Below are 22,061 nucleotides of genomic sequence, written 5' to 3' on the forward strand. Positions count from 1 at the left end.
TTATTTGGACTTTGAGTATGTATTTTTTTCCATAAAATATTCAATCAAATATTATTTTAATATCAAGTTGTAATACCATCGGAATTGGGCCGGTGCTAGGCCAATTCCCGTGGATGAGCCGATATCAAGTCATCCAAGATTGAATATAATTAAATGGATTCAATAGACTACTCATGTCAACAACGTGCACGTTATTTTTCAAAAACCCTATTTTAAACGTGCTTCCTCTAAAGTAAGTTGAGGATAGGTGACACACAAGTCTCTCAGGATGCGCGTAGATGAGGACAGAGGCGCGCTGAAAGGACTCGGCCAGTCTCCGATCCCGACACACCCGACTTTGCATGGCTTGCGGGCCGGGTTGTCACAATTGGTATTCAAGCCGACCTGCGACAACTTGCAATCGTTGATTGGATTGGTGACGAACCTTAGCAGTTGATGATTCTTGGGGTGCAACGCGAATGTTCTATTCTTAAGTGGGAATGATGTAATATCCCGAAGTTGAACCAATACCAGGCCAACTCTCATGTATGAGCCGTGCAGGTCATTCGAGGTTAAATATATATTAAAGAAAAATGTATTTTTGGGGAAATGGGTAAGAACACACCCTTGTTCTTTTTGTAAAATAAAGTACATGCTATTTTTTAAAAGAAATTAATATATCAAATATATTTATTATTTTTATGTTACTTATACACTTTTTCATGTTTCACATTAAAAAAAAATTTTCAAACAATTTTACAAAATAAACACATCCAAAACATTTTCATTTTTTATAGTTTAAGGTAATTATAAATATATATATTATTTATATTATATAAAATTTTATTATCTATGATATGATATGATATACATATTGCATATATATTATATATTAAAATATAATCATATATATTGTAAATTTATTTTAATCATATATATTAATTCATATTTTAAAAAAACCAACAATATTATTTATATAAAAAATAAATAATAGCCTTGCCAAACTAACACAGATTTTTCTCATATTAGCAAACTGAAAGAGCAGATCCAGCTTGAAATTGTTTATTATCAATGCTTGTCCATGCAAATTTTCAAATTGATTGGTTGCCTTTTTTTCAAAAAATAGATGAGAAAATTAGGGACAATGACTATTGTTCCAAATTTATTTTAATTTTTTAAATTGTTATTTAAATATATTTTTATTTCTTTTTAGTTTTTACTTTAAATTAATTATTTTTATCTACTTTTATTAAAATTCGTATTCGATCTAATGAGCGCACATTGATTCCCAAAATGGTTGTCCGGATCTGTTGAACAACATCTAGAAATATGTATCTAATAAGTGTGAATTAATATAAGCTTAATAAATTATTCATAACATTACATTGAAACTTTAATTTAAATAGAAAATTATAACAAAAATATATATATATATATATATATATAAACTCCAAAAACACATATTTGTTGTTTTGTCGGTCCCAAATCCCAATACTGATGTTTATGCAGTGTCTTATTCATTTCTTGAATCACATATATGCATCAAAACTACATCATAAAAATAATATCTTTCAAATTCTATTACAAGTCGCACTGTCGCAGTCGCACTATCACGGGACCATTTTAGAAGATATTTGAGGTGTTAGAAAGAAGCCATTCCAAAGGTGATAATAATATTGGACGCGGATTTTTGTTGATTTGGTATATACAATAAATAGATAGTACATATTATGTATAATAAATATTGTATTATAAATATATTATATTGAATATAATATATGTTTGTCCAATTTTATAATATATATATCTATGTATCAAATTTAATCGAGTACAAAAAGAGGTGTAATAAAATTAAAAATACTAAAAACAATATATATATACACATATTGATATATGCGATATTAGATAAATATTTTGCTATATTTTAGACGATTTTTTTATGCAAATTTTGTATATATACTCCTAACGATGTGTTTTTGAACAGAACACAGGAAGTCCTTAGGCGTGATCACCAAGCAGAAAAAAAATGAAAAATTGCAAAATGGGATGGACTTGAACAGAATGGACTACCACTTTTTCTACCACGATCTCACATACAACTCATTTCTGAAAGAGAAGAGAAGCGAAGGAAGAACACTACGGAGGGGAACTTTGGAAAGCAATGCAAAAGAACTTTCGGGCACCTTTTTCTTCATTTTTAGAATTAGTTTGTTGTCGATTTTTAAACTTGAAAGCATGATGAACTATTTGATTTATATTATGTTTTTAATTGCTATGGATTGCGAGTAGTTTTATTTCTAGTGTAGGTATGAATTGATGTTCGGGATTGAAATTGTGAGACTTGGTTTCGATTAAAATTGGTGTTCATCGATGTTGGGTATTTTTAATTCTTCTAATTGATGAGTTTAGAAATCTTGACTTGACGAAGAATTAAAATCAATTTTAAACAAATCCTTGTAGAAGCTTGTTAAATTGAATTGAGCTTTTCTAGTTTTTACTGCTGTCGAGTTAAAAAACTACGGTTGTACCTAGGATTTTTTCCCAATTAGAGAAATAGCTAACGGTCGTACCTTAGCTATCGAAAAAGTAAGGAAAGATTGGTTATATTAGTGTTCGTTCATTAATATTTGTGCACAAAGTTCGTATTCGATCAATAAACATTCGAGTTCGATTCGTTAAGTAATTTTAATGTTCGAATTCGTATTTTTATTCTATTGGAATAAGCTCGTTTCGATAAATATGATCTTTTGTTTTATTTTTTAATTCACATACATAATATTTTATTTATTTTTTAACTAATAATTTTATATTTTTATTTTTAACGAAGGTTCACAAATAAGGCTCGAATTCGTTCATTAACAAAACAAGTTTATTTATATTGTTCAGTTCGACTCATTTACGTTTGCGGAGCTAAATTCACAAACGCCTTGATCCATTTAACATTTTAGCAATCATCCAACTAGATGGATAGATTTGAAGAAGTCAATATAGACCTGAAAATTGAAGAAATATTGTGGATGAATGATGTGCAAGATCATAGTGAAAAAATGAATAAACTCCCACAGGCTAAGTGGATAAGGAATTAAAAGTGGAGTTCAATAATATCTTCAAGGGTAATTTTAAATTACAACATTTAATTTGCTATGTTTTGCAATTGGACAAATCCAATAGGTCACCCGAAAGAGAAATTTCGAGTGATAACAATTTGTTTGATGCAAAATATATACACACTAGTATTATGATTTGAATATCAAATTAATTTTTAATATAATATATAAAATTAAAAAATAGGTAAAATAATGTTTTGATGGACAAATATGGAAGGATGAGGGTGGTGTGTTTGTTTGAATGATTTTCACAAATTTGTATTATTCATTAATTTTTTTTTTTTAAAAAATATCAAATCAAATATTTTTTTATCGTATCAACATCTATTTATATAATACGATAGAACTATTCAAATTCAAAACTTTTACTATTTATTCTCAACCCAAAATTCAAACCCCCAAACATGGTCTGTATTTTCCGGCAGGCGTTCTTCCACCGTCCTACCGGAAGATTCCCCGGCAGCTGACACGTCATTGGTTTACCAAATGGCTGCTCGGCTATTGGGCTGAAAAATTAGAAGATAGAGGGAAGCACATTGGATCATCAAGCTTTGAGCTGTAGATTTGGATCATACGACTTTGGGCTGTTGTGAATCATATGCAACCCAACAAGTGATGTCGAATCCGAAATGCAAAAGAACATAAAATTGGTTGAAGAACAACGTAACATCAACATGGTTGGTAGATTTGTTAGGAATTTGTCAGAGATTGATGTGTTTTGAGTTATAAATAAATGATGAGAAAAAGACAGTGTAAAATAAGAATGACTAAATGGAAGTTGTCAAAGAAATGGATAAAGATGGACGATGGATATAAAATTAATATTTTTTAATTATTCAAAAGTTCAACCTTTTGAGAAATTAAAATTTAAATTGAGATTTGTTTAGATATGAAGTGTGATTTGGATATTATATCTTAGAGATATGATTTGAATATCATGGTCGTAGGCTTAGGCTGGCAGCTGCCACGAGACGTAGATCATTCTGATCGAACTGGATTACCAAATTCTTTTGTCTTTGTTATTTCATTTTGATTTTTTGAAATTTCCATAACAAGATTTGAGTAGCTGGCACGAGCGATATATGATCGAGGTTGTTGAAAGAAAGAGTTGACTTCATATGGTTTAATTACTCTCTATAGTAAAATCCAAATTCATTCAGCAGTGAAGTATTGTATGTAAACCAACAAATGAAAAAAATAAAATAAAATAAAATAATAATAAATAAATAATGGGAATCTCTTGCACGTTCCCACTCCTGTTTTTTAAAATGTATGTAATTAATTAATTTATACACGATGTGTGCACTATATATGTAATTACATATATGTGTGAAATATATCCAGATCCACTGTAGCATGGAACATCCTGTTTCAAAATTGAAAATAGGGTGTAATTTTTATACTCTTCCCTTTAATATATCCACATAAAACACTTATGAAAACAAAATTGTCCCGTAAGGGATAACCTGGTGGTGTAAGGGTTGAACTTGTGACCGTGAGGTTATGGGTTCAAACCCCCGACGCCTCAGGTCACCTGCCGTGTAGTTCGTCTAGTGTGACTTTCCCGTCAGACCTATTTATCCAGTGTGCACTATCAGATAACAACTGCGGTTCCCACGTCATTCAAAAAGAAAAATAGGGTCAAAATTCAAACACCATAACAAAAAGGCCATGACAAAAACAAGCAAACAGAATAAAGGTGGAAATGTTTGAATTTTGTACAGGCAAAAAATTGATACAAGAAATGTACAATAGCTGTGATGTAATATCCTCTCATATATTAGGGACAACTTGCATTCTTTAATAAAAATAGTAATAATTTTTTTTTTAAAAAAAATGTATCATTAAAAAAAGAAAATAATATTTTAAACTAACTTGAATATATCTTAATATTCAGCAAATTTTAATTTAATCCCAAGTTGCTGACTTGTGGCCGACAAGAAAGCATGGCATTATTTTATGCTAGAAATGACAGATAAATAAAATATATAAGGGAGCTCGCACAACACATGTAACAATTAACATAAATACACTATGGATATTAACAAAACATAAATGTAAGGTATGAGTTAACCTTATACAATAATTGGTCACATATTACATGTCGCAATTGATATCAACAACAAAAAATATGTTTACGTAACACAAATGATTTTATATGAAAAAAAAAATAAAATTAAAATTAACATAATTTACATAGTTCAGAATAAATGACATCTATAGCCATAAATCACAATAATTTCACTTGTTATAAATTTTTAAAAGAAAATAATGCAAAAAATTAAAATAAATAGTTTATATAATTAGCATCAAGAAAGAAGACACAACAACATCAATTGACCAAACAATCATTGATATTTTTCCAACAACAATTGACTAGATAAATTTGTATCTTTAGGCCATTTACAATGCCAAAACTTATACTCCATTTATGTTCTCCAATGACTCTATATCTGCCACATTATTTTATCAATTTAGTAAAAGAATAATTTATTCAATACATTATTTAAATAAATTATATAATTCAATTCTCTCTCTTAGGCTGAGGAGAGAGAATGAAACAAGAAGAATGAATTTTTAATTATTTATTTATTTATGTTTTGTTTTTTGTTTTTGTTGTTGGTTTTTGTTTTTATTTTTTATGTTTGTCTATTTATATAGTTAATTAAGAATTAGCATTAACGAGGGTGTTTTGACAAAGAATTTTTTAAAATATTTTTAGCTTTTTAATAATTTTTAGTTGTTTAACTAATCAAATATTTAATTTAGGTGTTTAATAAATTTATTTTTTAAATAATTTATTGCATCTAAGAAATTAATTTCTGATAAGTTTTATAATTTCGTATTTTAGAAGAAACTATTCTCTTTAACTTTTTTTATTCTTTATTTGTCATTAAAAAAATTATTATTAATTTCACACATATATAAATATAGTTTGCATTGTAGTAGTTATTAATTATTTTAATATAATTATTTACTAAATTATAATTTAATTTTTATAAATTTAAAATAATTAATTTTTATATGTAAAATATATAAATTTGTTAAAATTAAATCAAAAATAGAAAATATAAATATTATTAATTTATTTATATATAATTTTATATTAAATAAATAAAACAGAATAAATTTATTAAAAATTATAAATATAATAAAATAAAAAATTAATTACTGATGAACATAATAAATATATATATATATATATTTTTATTATATTATATTTTACACTATTTTTAATAAAAAAGCATTAATATTTTTTTATTAAAAAATAGTAATTATTTTTAATAAAAATATATTATTTTTTCAAAATTTTCAATATAATAAAAATAGATATTTTATAATATGTTCATAATTTCAAATAATTAATAACAAAAATTTTCAAAATTTTCAAAATTTTTAAATTCAAAAGAATACAATTGAATATTTTAAAAAATAAAATATAAATGTCCATTAACAAATAATTTTATACAAATAGCAAAATATATTTTGCATAATATAGAAAATTGTGTTTTTGGTATCATGGGCATGCACGATTGACAAATTTCAAAAAAATTGCGTTATTTGAATTTTTGTAAATTAATATTATTTTAAATTTACATAATTTTATGATGCAGTATAAATAGATATTTACGTTCATATTAAAGTTGTATATATATATATATGTTTGTACATCAGCTATTTCTGACCATACAGATCGAAGAAATTCAATCATTTAATATCAAAACCCACTTCCTTGCACGTTTCATATATGTTTATTCTTTTTGTTTGAATAGTATAATTTAAATATGTTTTTGTTTTTTTACTCTTTTATCATTTTCTTATTTAAAGTATTTTTATAAATTTATAAATATTATATACTTCATTCGTTTCATAAGTAAATATTCATTTACTTTTTGTGCGTAATTTTAGAAATATTAGCATTATATTGTGATATAGTAGGAATAAAGTAGAAATAACTAAAATAACTTTATTAGTACATGTGATATAAAGATAATGATATTTGTGTAATATATTGTAAGTTGTAAGGGTATTTGTAATGTTAGGCATATGGTACAGTTACTATAAATTAAAATGTACATAAAATTTAAAACTGTTACCAAAAATTGAAATATTTCATATATAAAAATAATAAAAAGGAAAATTGAAACAAAATATTAATTAAATACGCATATGTTACATCTACAAATATATATACTCTTTGATGTGTAATTAGGAAATAATATAACAGTTATTATATTATTTTACATGTAACTAATATTATTTGTAGTTTTAAATAAGAATTGTATATATAATTAAAAAAAATTAGAATATATATTAAATATTTTAAAAATTATATCTTAATAAAAATATGAATTCAAATATAATTATAAATATTTATTTATTATTTATTGAAAAAAATTGAAATAAGGGTTTGAGTGAGTTAATTAACTCTGTAGTTATAGAGTTAATTAATTTATTTTATATTTATTAAATATATTTTAAATTAATAATTTTGATCAAATATAAAAAATATCAAATAATATAATACAGATTAAAATATAAAAGATATCTATAAGAAACAAAAAGTATAAAGAAGTGAAAAGTAAAATATATATAAATATATATTAAATACGGATATTATAATTATATATACATGTACACAAAACAGTGTAATAGTGAAAGTAAAAATTGGGTCGTGGTGTTTATTTGTAAAATTTTATATTTGGTCATGCTATTTTAATTTTTTTTTTTTTAAATATCAAATCAAATATTATTTATTCATTTATTATATTATACTAAAATTTAATTTTACATTAAAAAAAATTACATCATTACATATTTATATTGTATTAAATAATAATTTCAATTCAAAATTTTACTATTCAAAATCAAAACTTTACGAATAAACACATTATGCTCTCTCTTTTTCCTTTTTGCACGCAGAGAGTTATTTACTTCTCTTCGTCCGCCTCTAAGGGTCACATTTACCTTTTGTGTCATTTTATTTAATATTAAAAATATTCTTATTATATTTTAAATATTTTTTTTTTATAAATATCCTTCTATTGGTATTATAAGACATTTTTATTGATATTATATCTTTGTAAAATGGACCATGAAGCATTTAGCCGGACGATTGTGAACTCAGAAAAAATAAATTTCAATGTTGTCGGATAAATAAATATATTTATTAATTAAATTTGCAGAAGATTGCAACTTGCAATTAAATTCCAAGCAAAGAATTCGAAAGATATTTATGGTGCATTTTGACGTGATTCAAGAACGAATAAGACACTGCATAAAAATATCACAATTGTGACTGACAAAACACGAGTGTTTCTCTCTTTCTTTTTTCTTTTTTATTTATTTATTTATTTATTTTTATTTGAATAATAATTTGAATGTGATATTATCGAGCAAAACCAATCGAAAAAGCAAACTCCAAATGTATGAATAATTAATTAAGCAAATTATATTAATTCACATTTAGGTTGGTGCATGGAGGGGTTGTTGAACCAATAGGGACAACCATTTTAGGAATCATGATATAATATAGTCATTGTCTGCAATAGATTTCTCATACAGTTTTGTAAAAATAGGCAACCAACCAAATTGAAAATTCCCAAGGACAAGCATAGGTAATAAACAATTCCAAGCTTGATATGCTCTTGCAATTTGCTAATATCAGAAAATTTCTGTTAGTTTTAATAGAATATACAATTATATAAATATATATAAATAATATATCAATTCCTCTAAAAAAAAAAAAAAAAGTTGCAGAGACAATAAGATCTGAGAATGGATAAAGAGACAAGATTCTCCATCAATTAACATTTTAAATGTAGAAACAAGATATCCCTTAAATAAATAATTATATAAATGTGTGGAGGTTAACTTGTGGTCGTAAAAAAATTTATTTACGCATTGTTTTATTACACTTATCATATAATTGTGTATAATATAGTCAAATTATTGAAAATAAAAATAAATATTTATTTTAATAGACGATTTAAAATATATATATATATCTTTTGAGTCCGCAAAAAAAGTATATTTTTATATTTATACTTATTTAATTAATAATTAAAACCAAATCAAATATTGTACTATCAAATAAAATTACATTTTTTTATTTTTATTTTATTCATAAAAATCCACCACCATCATAAATATTAATTAATAGTATAAAAAGGTTTATATTCTTCTTTTTATTCATTTATTTTCAAATCTTTTGATGTTTTAAATGATGACCTATATTTGAAGATACTTTTCTCCTTTATAAAATGATAAATTATACAACACTCATGTATTTTTTTTTTTAGTAAAATTGTATAAAATACTTTGTATTTCATTTATTGCGTGAAAATTGCTTTTGTTAACGTACAGTTTGCACGAAACATCATCCTTGTCCAAAATTGATGTTTGGTTCTAAATAAAAACTTAAATTAAACAAGTTTTTTACAAATAAAAAACGTAAAATATTTTAAATAATTTTGTTGAATAAAATAAATAAATAAATAAATGATCAATCATTTATTTTTATAACTTTTTGTAAAAATCAGATAACAATTTGTCTACAAAAAACTATAAAATGGAGGATTAATCAATTATTTATTTATTTATTTTATTTAAAAAATATTTAAAGTATTTTACGTTTTTAGTTGTATAAAATATGCGTAATTTAGGTCTTTATTTAAACCAAACATTAGTGCTGGACAAGGAGAGTGTTTCGTACAAATTTTACAATAATATAAAGAGTTTCACGCAATAAATAAAATATAGGGTATTTTGTGCATTTTTACTAAATCACAAGTGTTATATAATTTACTGGTCTTTTTTTTTATTGATTTATTTAAGATTTTTTTCATCATTATGGATGTTCTAAGTTTATTTATTTATTTTTGTTTAAATAATAGTTTAAAAATTCTATATTTTCTAAGAGAAAATGATAAATTTGTATAAGAATCGACTTTCATAGTAAAAGAAAAATAAAATAAAATTGAAACAAAAGCTCCACAAAAAGATATAATTTTTTTGTCGAATGACCTAGCTATGTGGTGAATGAGTTGTAACCGTGATGAGAGGTTTACATCTTCCGAAGACAGATTTATGCAAGTATTTTTACAATTTTTTCTTAATTTGTTATATATTTTGATATAATAATTAATATTATAGATCAATACACAAAAAGTAAATGAAACCTAGTCAGACAAAAGTAGTATTAATTAACAATAAAATTTCAAAAATATTTTAAATAAATGCTCTTCTGAGCTAATTATGTCATAATATCTTGATCATGAAACTAAAAAATAATACTAATATTTTAATATAAAAATGAGACAAGTAAAAAATAGTATTATTTGTTAAAATAAGAAAATAAAATTATTTACTATGAATGAAATACTCATTATGTCCATTAATTTTTTTTTTTTCAATTTTTTCTTTTAGTAGGTCTATTTCATTACTTTTTAAACTAAAAGATAAATATAAAATTTTGTTATCTAAATCATTTTACTTATATATCAATAAAATATTAATATACTTAAAATTACGTGAAAAAATAAATAAAAAGATTATCAATGATTGGAAGAAGTATTTATAAACTTAAGATACCACCGTTTTATTTAAAGCAGTATATAGTATTTTTTGAAAGTAAACAAATAAAATGTTTTAAATATAGATAGATCTATTATAACTACTGATACTTTTTCAAACTAAAAAATATACAAAAATGGTAACAATAACAATAAAAATAATAATTCCATATATATATATATATATATATAGATAGATCCATCCATCGTGTAATGCACCACCTACCAATCAACAGTCAACCGTTCCCCCAATTGCAGTATTATATAGTAATATGTTACTCGGCATTAGGTAGTTCAAATCGTCAACGACCAAACCGTAGTAGTATAAGTATTATTTATAACGTGTTACTGGGCTGTTCTTTAATGATTAAATCCTCAGGGCCAGGATAATTAAGGATCCATTATGGCGTTTGCACATGCTACTACAGCAGCCGCTTTATTCATTATTTTGCTGGCATCGTCTTCCTCAGCAGCACCACCTGCAGATCCCTTGTTTCGATGCTACGATTCCATTGTTAACTTCGGCGATTCGCTCTCCGACACCGGCAATGATCTCGTCCCCGGCCTCCACACCGGAGAGTGCCTCGCCGGTAACCCGCCCAATGGCCAGGCGTACTTCCACCACCCCACCGGAAGATTCTCCGACGGCCGCATCATCATTGATTTCATCGGTATCATCAATTAAATGATAGTATTATTCTTATTTGAATTATAATTAGAATTAGTATATACCCACCCAAACCCTGTTTTCAATTTCACAGCACAGAGCTTGGGGCTGCCTCTATTGAAACCCTACTTTCCCGAAGGTAACGCAGAGGCGGCGCAACGCTGCCGGGAGTTCAGCACCGGCGTGAATTTCGCGGTGTCCGGCGCGTCGGCGCTTTCGTATGATTTCTACGTGAGTATTGGATATGCGAATCCGTACACCACAATCTCTCTGGGGACTCAAGTGGAATGGTTCAGAGGCTTTTTGGCTGGATTTCCAGGTCCAAATTTACTATATCTATGAACTTGATCGATGATCTATTCGTATGGATTCTTACAGCTGAAGTTATGACATGTAGATGGTGGTCGAAAGTACGCGGAAAGATCTTTGGTTGTAGTAGGATCGGTAGGAGGCAACGATTACAACCATCTTCTCCTACACGGGTGGACTCTTGAACAGATGCAGTTGTTGGTTCCCAAAGTTACTAGCTACATTGCATCCGTAGTTCAGGTATTATATACGCATCATTTATTTATTTATCTACAAATATACCCGAGTCAATCAACATATTAGATGATCTAAACGATCGTCTCACCTAAAAGGTTAAGTTGTTAGAGATGCGCATAATTTATTGACACGATGATGCAGGAGTTGATTGAGCTTGGAGCTGTTACATTTCTTGTCCCGGGAAATGTCCCGTTTGGCTGCTTTCCTGATTATCTAACAATATTCGAACAATCTAGCACATCCAACGACTATGATCCGCAAATTGGTTGTCTTTCTTGGTTGAATGAGTTGTCCGGATTACATAACGATCTTCTCCAAAAGGAGCTGCAGAAAGTAAGGGAACTTAATCCTCATGCCAACATAATGTATGCCGACTTTTACAATGCCGCGATGGGAATGTATCGATCCCCCAAACAATTTGGTAACACTCCAAACCTCGAATTTTCAAATCCACTCCATGGAATTAAAAATAATGATCATGAACGTCGCCGTGTTTGTATCTTTATGCATAATGCAGGATTTGGAAACCAAATTCTTAGGTCTTGTTGCGGAATAGGAGGCCGGTACAACTACAATGAATCTGCGCGATGCGGCACTCCTGAAGCAACATGTTGTGATGTACCGTCGGAATACATCAGTTGGGATGGAATACATTTCACCGAGGCAGCTAACAGATTGATATCGAAAGCATTGCTCCAAGGGCGATATACCGATCCTCCTTTCTCAACCATCTGCCTTAATTCGACATCCAATCCTCGCGGCGCCATTGCCGACAACTAAGACTCAGCTCGACTCGACTCATTTAAGCATAATGTTTGTATGATTGTTGTCACAAATTGTGATGTACTTACAGGCACATAGAATTGATTTGCATATTTGTTCTTGTGTTTTAAATTCATTGTTCCCAAATCATCCACCATAGAGTGATAAAGACTTTTGTTTGATATTTGGAATAAATTTTGGAGGTAAAATTTGAAATCTCCAACCAATTTCTTCTTCTCGTTTTAATTTTCATTTTTACAATTGGCTTACGAAAAAGTCATACTAGACGAACTATGTGTAGTAGGTGACCTGATGCGTGCCAGATCATCCTACGGGACTTCATGTCAATAAGAAAACTGCACGTCTGCACGCACCCGCGGATGTAGACGTCTTGCCAAACCTTACAAATATTAGTACTTCTTTTCTATCACTTTCCCTAATATATATATATATATATTTATTGTATATCCGATCTTTAATCAATACTCAATAAAATTCTTATCTTTATTCTCAACACATCTTCCTAAAAAATATCCTTCCTTCTGTACTTTAGAAAAAACACGACTCTTCTGGTGGTTGTCTAGACACACAATATTCAAATAATTATTTTTTTAGTATTGATTTTTCTAAAGTAAATGATGACATGCATGTGGGTGTTTTTTTCTCTTACTATGCATAATCTAAACTAAACAAATCAAAATTGAACACATGAGAGGTCTATTTTAATTGCTTTGATATTTAACTTTTGATTTGGATTTAAAAATAGTTACACAATTTTGTTAATATAAATAATTATTTGATATAATATTTAAGTTAATTTATATATATAATATTATTTTTATTTAATAATGTAAAAAAGTAGTATTATAAATAGTAGTATGAAATTAAAATGTAAAATAGTTTTTTTTTTAAAAAAAATAAATAAATAAATAGTTTTTAAATTATAAATGTGAAAAAAAGTTATAAATATTTATTGACAAGATTAGCTTTTTAACAATTAATAAAATGTAATATAGTTTTTTCTTTTTTTTCTTTTTTTTTTTTTAACAATGTAACCATAAAAAAATTAAGCATCAAGCATCAAAAAATTGTAATTTTATAAACATGAAAAATCGAATATTGCTTCCTAAAAATAAATTAAAGTATGTAATTTTACCCGAAATAAAAAAAAAAAATTAAAGTATTTAAATATGTTGCAAATATGTAATAAAAATCCAAAAATGTAAATAGTCAATTCAACCTTGTAAAGTTTCAAAGACTTCCTTTTGATACAACAATGTTTAATTATTAAATAATAGTGGGTGATAGATATTATTTTATTTTATTTATATAATTAATAATATTGATATTTTAAAAATTATATGGCAACAATATATATAATAAAATATTATTTTATAAATAATAAAAAAATTTATAATACAAGTAATTAAAAAATATATTTATTTATTTAATTAATATAAATTAATTTTATAAAATATGTGAAATTTTAAATTAAAAAAATATATTTATTATTTTAAAAAAAAAAGATAATAAAATGGTTTTGAATTAATGTTCTGATATTTATATGTTAAATAGTTAATTAAATTGATTTATATTTATTAAATATATTTTGATTTAATAAAATTTATCAAAATTAAAAAATATTAATTATTGTAGAACAAAGAAAATATTAATTTTAATAATAATTATTCCAAAAATGAATCTACATCAAATTTAAAACTTTTAAGAAACTCAACCACTGTCACAAATAGTCAACTGTATTTTCTGATGGCCTCACCAAAACCTCACCTACTCCCCAATTAGTCGTCGGTATTGTCAATTTCTATAATATATTACAATTGGCTGTATGTCGTATTCTCTATATGGATAAAGCTTGATAAATTAATGGCTCTTGCACAAGCTGTTGCTGTTGCTGTTCCTTTTTTCTTCATCGTAGTAGCATCGTCTTCCTCGGCAGCACCTGCAGATTCCTTGTTCGGATGCTATGATTCAATTGTTAGCTTCGGCGATTCGCTATCCGACACCGGAAATGGTCTTCTCCCCGAGCTACACCAGGGTCCGTGCCTCGCTTGTAACCCGCCCAATGGCCGGACTTACTTCCACCGCCCTACCGGAAGATTCTCCGACGGCCGCATCGTCATCGATTTCATCGGTACGCACTGTATAATTACTCCAATTAAACGATAGTCTTATTTGAGCTTAATTTACTTAAGATTTCATCTGTTTTCAATTTTACAGCACAGAGCCTGGGGCTGCCTCTGCTCCAACCTTACTTTCCCGAAGCTTACGAAGATGCGGCGCAACGTCGCCGGACCTTCAGCGCCGGAGTGAATTTCGCGGTGGCCGGAGCTTCGGTGCTTTCGTACGAGTTCTACGATAAGATTTTTGGATATCAGAATCCGTACACCACTGTCTCTCTGGGAACTCAAATGGAATGGTTCCGAACCTTTTTGGCCGGATTTCCAGGTCGGTGCCGCACTTGATCATAGATTCCATGAATGTTCTTGAACAAACTTAATCCCCAAATTGAAAAAAGATTTCTTTTTTTTTTTTTTTCTTTTTTAATGAACAACTTAAGCTAAGCCATACAGATGGTCGAAAGTATTTGGAAAGATCTTTGATTATATTGGGGCCGATAGGAGGCAACGATTACAACCATCTTTTCATGCAAGAGAGGAGTCTTAATGAGCTGCGATCGTTGGTTCCTATAGTTGTTAGCAAAATCGGATCCACAATTCAGGCATTTTGTTCCCAAACTCGTCTTGTAATCGGAGCTTATCAAATTAACATGATTCTGATTATGATGATGATGATGATGCAGGAATTGATTGAGCTTGGAGTTATCACAATTCTTGTCCCAGGAAACCTTCCTTTTGGTTGCTTGCCTAGTTATCTAACACAATATGAGAATGACTATGATCCGCAAATTGGTTGTCTCTCTTGGTTGAATCAGTTCTCCCGTTACCATAACGATCTTCTCCAAAAGGAACTACAGAGAATAAGAAAACTTCATCCTCATGTAAACATAATGTATGGAGACTATTATAACGACGCAATGCGAATGTACCTCTCCCCCAACCAATTCGGTAACATACATTTCCATATCTCAAATGATCGAATTCTTCACTCCTCGGAAAAATATTTTCTTAAGAAAATGTATCTATGTCTAATGCAGGATTTGGGAACCAAATTCTTAGGTCTTGTTGCGGAATAGGAGGACGTTACAACTACAACGAATCTGCGCGATGCGGCACTCCTGAAGCAACATGCTGTGATGTTCCGTCGGAATACATTAATTGGGATGGGATACACTTCACTGAGGCAGCCAACAGTTTGATGACCCAAGGATTGCTCCAAGGATCCTATACAGATCCTCTTTTCTCGACCATTTGCCTTAGTTCCACATCCATTGCCAACTACTAAGACCCGACTCGATGTATCTGTGCAGTGAAAGTTTGCTATAAAGTCATGCACAATTGATGATCTTGTCACAGTTAATTGTGATGTATATCTAGGCACTTCAATTGGTTTGCATATTTGCCTAATTAATCATCGTCCACCATATCCAGTGATCAAGTTTGTTTTGCATTTTGGAATAAAATTAGGAGATGGCGAGGCATGTAAGAATATATTGTACACGCAATAATCTTAGTACGGATTATGGGAAAACTCTCTAAAGCTATCGATAAGGCAATCAAATGATTCCTTCTGGCAACAATCTCTATCTTGATTAGCCTCTTACTGATGATGTTCAATCTCTATCGATAAGGCAAGCTAAAGTTGACTTGTAAAAGAAACATCCTTTGTGAGGGATAGAATCCAAGCCCCTCGGATCTTGACTTCCTAGGCTGCAAGGGATACAATCAGCACAAATTTGTTGCAAAGTTTTGCGAGGAATGGAATATCGAGTCCAAAATTGTGGTTGAAATTAGCAAAAAAAAAAAAATTAATTTTTTTGATATTTTCAAAACTTGTTTCAGCCAATACTAAAAAAATTTAGTTCAATTCTAGAATCTACACCATTAAATAATCAAACCCATACGCATGTCTTGCAAAGAAAAAGTTCAATAAAGCAATCAACCAATGTTTCAAAAAAACATAATGTGACATGTTATTTACTTGATGTTCGAAAACAAATATATAACATTTGGTCGGAGCCTACAAAGTTCTTCCATAATGGTGAAATTAGTCAAAGAAATGCTCAACTGCTTATGCTACACACCCTTGACCAATATAAAGTTGCATGTAAACAAACATGAAAAAGTGGATAGTGTAGAGATAGAAGTTTTGATTGGATATTGATGCTCGATAAATTTTCGAACAAACAAAAAAAATAAAATAAAATAAAATAAACTTCAATTTGCTTATATATTAAATAAATTAGAATTTGTTTGATTTTTCTTTGAAATTGAAATTTTGATTAAACTTTCTAATAATAATAATAAAAAAATAACATTTCTATTGAAAACCATGTAATAGGAATAATGGTAATTTGAATTTGAAACTCAAACCAATTACACTCTATGGATCCGTTTGAATTGAGGTATTTGAATTTAGAATTTTGAATTTTTTTTGAAACAATAAAATATTGAGTGTTTAAATATTTTGTGAAAAAAAATAATAATAAATATTTAAATATAATATCTTTAAAACTTTTATAATTGATTATTAATGTCAAAATTTTCTAAATATATGTATTTATTTTATGTGAACCTGCAAGCTTAGGTGGTTATGACTTCATGATTATGAGCTCAGTCTACACCATCATCCATTTCTTACGGAACAATATGTGTATTTATTTTTTATTTTTATTTATTTATTTATTTTTTATGACGTGAGAATCCGCAACTCCTACCGAAAAAATGCGCACCGGGTAAACCTCATCGAACTTAATACCCTAAAAACAAATATGTGTTTTTATTTATTTTTTTGTGGTGTTTTATTATATAGGATATATATAACGAAGTGTTGTTTATAATATAAAAATTAATATTTTATGTTGAATAGTTAACTTTTTATAAGTAAATATATATATATATTATACCAATTATGTTTATATACTCTCTTCATTCTATTTTTCTGCAATTATATTAGTTTACAGTAAAAAGACAAAAATATCTTTATTAGTATGATGTAATATAAAAATAATAATTTATAAAAAATTTTGACACACTTTGTATAAAGTAATTGTATGTGTAATGATATGTTTGTAATTTAAGTAAAAGTTAAAGGGTATTTTATTATTAGCGTATGATTACTTAATCTAAAATAGAAAATGAATACGTTGAAGTGGGACAAAATAAAAAATACTAATGATACTTTAAAATAAAACCGATGGAGTATTGTAAATTGTAAAGTATTTATTATTTTAAATATGTGGTACAACAACAAATTTGCTTTGATACAGACAAAAATTAAAAAATAACACCCAGACAGGTGGAGTATTATGTTTTTAAATAATATTAATTAAAAAATATGTAAGAAAAAAATGTCGGATAAACATACTCATGTATAAATAAACAAAGCCCATGTCCCGTAAGTAAGGGATGACTCTGCGGTACGGGGTTGGATGGGTGACCGCAAAATTATTTGTAATACATTATTTTCGAGATAGCGATCGCTAATTCTCACGTTATTAAAAAAAATTAAAAAAATAAATAAATGCCCCACATTTTATCCACTTTTCATATTAAATTTTGTCAATGCCTTTCTGGCCGTACATATTAAATGAACGGAGGTTGTTCGAAACATTGATCCATCACTATCATTCACATGCTTGAAAATAAATAAATGTAATATGACAGACATACTTTCTTGCACATTTTAGTATTTTAATTTGAAATATAATTTTTTTGATATAAGATATAGAAAATTTTGTAAAATTATAAAAATAATATTTTATGTTATATATTGATTTTCTTCTTTATGATTTGAACCCTAAACGTTTGAGAAGGATCGATAATGGCGCTTGCACTTGCTGCTGCTTTCTTCTTTTCACTGGCATCGTCTTCGTCAGCGGCGCCAGATTCGTTGTTTGGATGCTACGATTCCATTGTTAGCTTCGGCGATTCGCTCTCCGACACCGGCAATGATTTCGTCCCCGAGCTACACCAGGGGCATACCCTCCCAGCTGCTAACCTGCCCTACGGCCGGACGTACTTTCACCACCCTACCGGAAGATTCTCCGACGGCCGCATCATCATCGACTTCATCGGTACGCACTATATATTTACCTCAATTAAACGATACTATTATTTGAGTTTAATTTACTTAAGATTTCATCTGTTTTCAATTTTACAGCACAGAGCCTGGGGCTACCCCTGCTCAAACCTTACTTTCCCGAAGCTTACGAAGATGCGGCGCAACGTCGCCGGACCTTCAGCGCCGGAGTGAATTTTGCGGTGGCCGGAGCGCCGGTGCGTTCGTACGAGTTCTACGAGAACATTTTTGGATATCAGAATCCGTTCACCAATGTCTCTCTGGAAACAGAAATGGAATGGTTTCGAACCTTTTTGACTGGTTTTCCAGATTGTCGAAAGTACCTGGAAAGATCTTTGATTGTATTGGGACCGATTGGAGGCAACGATTATACCCATCTTTTAATGCAAGGCAGGACTCTTGATGAGCTGCGATCGTTGGCCCATGCCGTTATTAGCTCCATCGGATCCACAATTCAGGTATATATATATATATATCAAAATTGTAATTGTAACTGTAGTTTCTCAACGTATAAACTGATGATGATGACGATGATGCAGGAGCTGATTGGGCTTGGAGTTGTTACAATTCTTGTCCCGGGAAACATTCCATCTGGCTGTTTGCCAAACTATCTAACCTTATATCAAAATTCTAGTACACAAAATGACTATGATCCGCAAATTGGTTGTCTCGCTTGGTTGAATGAGTTATCCATTTACCATAACCATCTTCTCCAAAAGGAACTGCAGAGAATAAGGGAACTTCATCCTCATGTCAACCTAATGTATGGAGACTATTATAACAGCGCAATGCAAATGTATCTCGCCCCCAACCAATTCGGTAACGTACATTTCTATATCTCAAATGATCGAATTCTTCACTTGGTGGAAAAGTATGTTCTTAAGAAAATCATTGTATGTGTATCTCTATCTATCTATATATGTATAATGCAGAATTCGGAAACCAAGTTCTTAGATCTTGTTGCGGAGCAGGAGGTCGGTACAACTACAACGATTCTGCGCGATGCGGCACGGCTGAAGCAACATGTTGTAATGTTCCGGCGGAATACATCAATTGGGATGGGATACACTTCACTGAGGCAGCCAATAGATTGATGACCCAAGGATTGCTCCAAGGACCCTATACCGATCCTCCTTTCTCGACCATCTGCCTTAATTTCACATCCAGGCCTCGCGCCATTGCAAACTACTAAGACTCGGCTCAGCTCGGCTCGGCTCGACTCGACTTGTGTGTGTGGTGAAAGTTTGCTATGTTGTCATCGCAACTAATTGTGATGATGTATAATAAATATCTAGGCACTTCAATTGCTTTGCCTACTTGCCTAGGCATTCATTGTCATATCGACTGATGACAAGTTTGTTTTGAATTTTGGAATAAAATTAGGAGGTTATAATAATCGGTTTGGATCAAGTGCTAGAATATCTTATTCATGCTAATGCTTGTCAATTGATTACATATAAATATATTAATTATATTATTTAATAATATAAATTAAAAATAAATAACTTTTACAATTCAGTACCACTTGAGGTCACATGCCACACATGGTTGACCTAGTGTGACTTGTCTTGTCAGGCCTACTTTATATAGTATTAGATTCGATCAAAGATTTATTCAGTGCGTACTTTCAATAGCTACTCATGGTACTCGTGTCATAAAAAATAATAATAGTGATGAGAGATGGTGAGGCATGTGAGAATATATTGTACTATATATCATTTCAATTTAAAGTGCAGAGTCTTCGGTTATAATATCTAAATATACTAATTTTCTTTAGACATTGTTTTCAAGTACCATTCATTTAAAATGTTCATAAACTAAAAAGAATGCAAACATATATATATATATATATATAAAGCACACACAAGTATAGTACAAACTTACTAATGAATATTTACTTATTCTTCAAATTAAATAAAGCTAATGATATCTAGAAATATTGAGTTTATTTGATTATATATATAGGTTTTTTTTTTTTTTTTTTTTACAATTTACTATTTTATCTTTTAGTTTTATAAATAGATATTATATTAAATAATCATATATATATATAAGAAGGATGTGTAGTCTTTTTAAATTTACTTTTCTATTTTTTATTGGTAAATATAATGTGGATCTAAGTAATAATTATTATATGTTTTCTTTTTAAATTTGAATAATTTAGAATAGTTTAACAAATTATAACTAGGAAAAAAAAGAATCGAATTAGATTTTGTTAAAATAACAATAAAATAAATAAAATAAAGAAAGTTATATATATCTATATATATACCCAACTTCTAGCATGTCAAGAGGTTGTTCAACTTACTCCAGTAAGAGATGGTCTGGTGGTGTAGAGATTGGACTTGTGACCGTGAGTACTTCCCCGTCGAGCCTTGTTTGCAGTTTTCAATTTTATATACTTCTTTCATTTCTTAACATATTATTCATTTTATTTTTTTTATTTCGGTCTGTCTCATAATAAAATATTCATTTTTTTTAAATAATATTATCTACATAACACCCTTACAACTTACAATATATTACACAAATGTCATTATCTTTATATCATACAATACTAATAAGATTCATTTCTATTTTATTTCTACTAAATATTAATATAATAATATAACTTAAACTCCGTGCAAAAAAAATAAATGAATAATTACTTAAGGGATGGAGAGAATATATCTTAATTTTTAATATTTTTGATGTAATTTCTTCTTAGGACCGTTTGGTCACCATATGACTACTAAAAGAAAGATGTTTTGTTTGTTAATCTTTGTTAGGTGAGACAATCATTTTGATCGTTTAACATGGTATCAAAGTCATAAGTTTTGAGTTCGAATTCGAATTTCATCGTCACCATCGATCCGAGAGATATTTGTGCAAGTCTTGGATACATCTACTATTTGAATCTGACGGGCGTATTGAGGACTCCCGTGTGTTAAAAATATTAGAAAAATATGACACTTATTCTTACAAACTTAAACTTTTAGTTGATTTCCGATCATCTAACAATCTTTAATGTTAAAATTTGCAAAATATATATGTACAAGGAGTGCCCACATTTTATTCAACTGTTCATATTAAACTTTGTGGATGTACTTTTTGGCCATACACATTAAATCAAGAAGTTGAAATTGATTGCTCAACATTTTTGGATCACTGTCGTTCACATGGCTGAAAAGTAAATAGTGTAAGATAACATCGTACAGAAGTACAAAA

The 22,061-nt window shown here is 28.7% G+C and overlaps 3 protein-coding genes across 6 annotated transcripts; all 3 read left to right on the forward strand.

The window, feature by feature from the left end:
* The first annotated feature begins 10,970 nt into the window (after positions 1-10,970).
* On the forward strand, positions 10,971-12,862 carry LOC127247635 (GDSL esterase/lipase At1g28570-like). Its single transcript, XM_051269582.1, has 5 exons — positions 10,971-11,331; positions 11,422-11,646; positions 11,725-11,876; positions 12,015-12,294; positions 12,391-12,862. The coding sequence occupies exons 1-5, from the start codon at positions 11,064-11,066 to the stop codon at positions 12,651-12,653; spliced, it is 1,188 nt and encodes a 395-aa protein (XP_051125539.1). The 5' UTR covers positions 10,971-11,063; the 3' UTR covers positions 12,654-12,862.
* A 1,589-nt stretch (positions 12,863-14,451) lies between these two features.
* Positions 14,452-16,169, forward strand: LOC127247634 (sinapine esterase-like). Of its 4 annotated transcripts, XM_051269578.1 has the most exons (5): positions 14,465-14,787; positions 14,874-15,101; positions 15,227-15,375; positions 15,457-15,721; positions 15,811-16,169. In XM_051269578.1, exons 1-5 carry the CDS (start codon positions 14,520-14,522, stop codon positions 16,056-16,058), a joined length of 1,158 nt encoding a protein of 385 aa, XP_051125535.1. In that variant the 5' UTR covers positions 14,465-14,519; the 3' UTR covers positions 16,059-16,169. The 4 variants fall into 4 exon arrangements, with proteins under 4 accessions (XP_051125538.1, XP_051125536.1, XP_051125534.1 ...); XM_051269581.1 differs by having other exon boundaries at positions 14,452-14,787; positions 15,227-15,698; positions 15,811-15,971; XM_051269579.1 differs by having other exon boundaries at positions 14,453-14,787; positions 15,227-15,721; positions 15,833-15,989.
* A 2,396-nt stretch (positions 16,170-18,565) lies between these two features.
* On the forward strand, positions 18,566-20,250 carry LOC127247643 (GDSL esterase/lipase At1g28570-like). Its single transcript, XM_051269594.1, has 4 exons — positions 18,566-18,849; positions 18,936-19,312; positions 19,394-19,673; positions 19,787-20,250. Exons 1-4 carry the CDS (start codon positions 18,597-18,599, stop codon positions 20,044-20,046), a joined length of 1,170 nt encoding a protein of 389 aa, XP_051125551.1. The 5' UTR covers positions 18,566-18,596; the 3' UTR covers positions 20,047-20,250.
* The last annotated feature ends 1,811 nt before the right edge of the window (positions 20,251-22,061 follow it).

The sequence above is a fragment of the Andrographis paniculata genome, unplaced genomic scaffold, assembly GCF_009805555.1.
Source record: "Andrographis paniculata isolate CXL003 unplaced genomic scaffold, ASM980555v1 Contig32END, whole genome shotgun sequence".
NCBI lineage: Eukaryota > Viridiplantae > Streptophyta > Magnoliopsida > Lamiales > Acanthaceae > Andrographis > Andrographis paniculata.

Bases quoted from the DNA above. Each gene is read 5' to 3' on its own strand.
- LOC127247635 (XM_051269582.1), top strand. From the start codon at position 11,064: ATGGCGTTTGCACATGCTACTACAGCAGCCGCTTTATTCATTATTTTG. The intron at 11,647-11,724 runs GTCCAAATTTAC...TATGACATGTAG, and splicing joins CTTTTTGGCTGGATTTCCAG to ATGGTGGTCGAAAGTACGCG. The intron at 11,877-12,014 runs GTATTATATACG...ACGATGATGCAG, and splicing joins ACATTGCATCCGTAGTTCAG to GAGTTGATTGAGCTTGGAGC.
- LOC127247634 (XM_051269577.1), top strand. From the start codon at position 14,520: ATGGCTCTTGCACAAGCTGTTGCTGTTGCTGTTCCTTTTTTCTTCATC. The intron at 14,788-14,873 runs GTACGCACTGTA...TCAATTTTACAG, and splicing joins CATCGTCATCGATTTCATCG to CACAGAGCCTGGGGCTGCCT. The intron at 15,102-15,226 runs GTCGGTGCCGCA...TAAGCCATACAG, and splicing joins CTTTTTGGCCGGATTTCCAG to ATGGTCGAAAGTATTTGGAA.
- LOC127247643 (XM_051269594.1), top strand. From the start codon at position 18,597: ATGGCGCTTGCACTTGCTGCTGCTTTCTTCTTTTCACTGGCATCGTCT. The intron at 19,313-19,393 runs GTATATATATAT...ACGATGATGCAG, and splicing joins CCATCGGATCCACAATTCAG to GAGCTGATTGGGCTTGGAGT. The intron at 19,674-19,786 runs GTAACGTACATT...TGTATAATGCAG, and splicing joins TCTCGCCCCCAACCAATTCG to AATTCGGAAACCAAGTTCTT.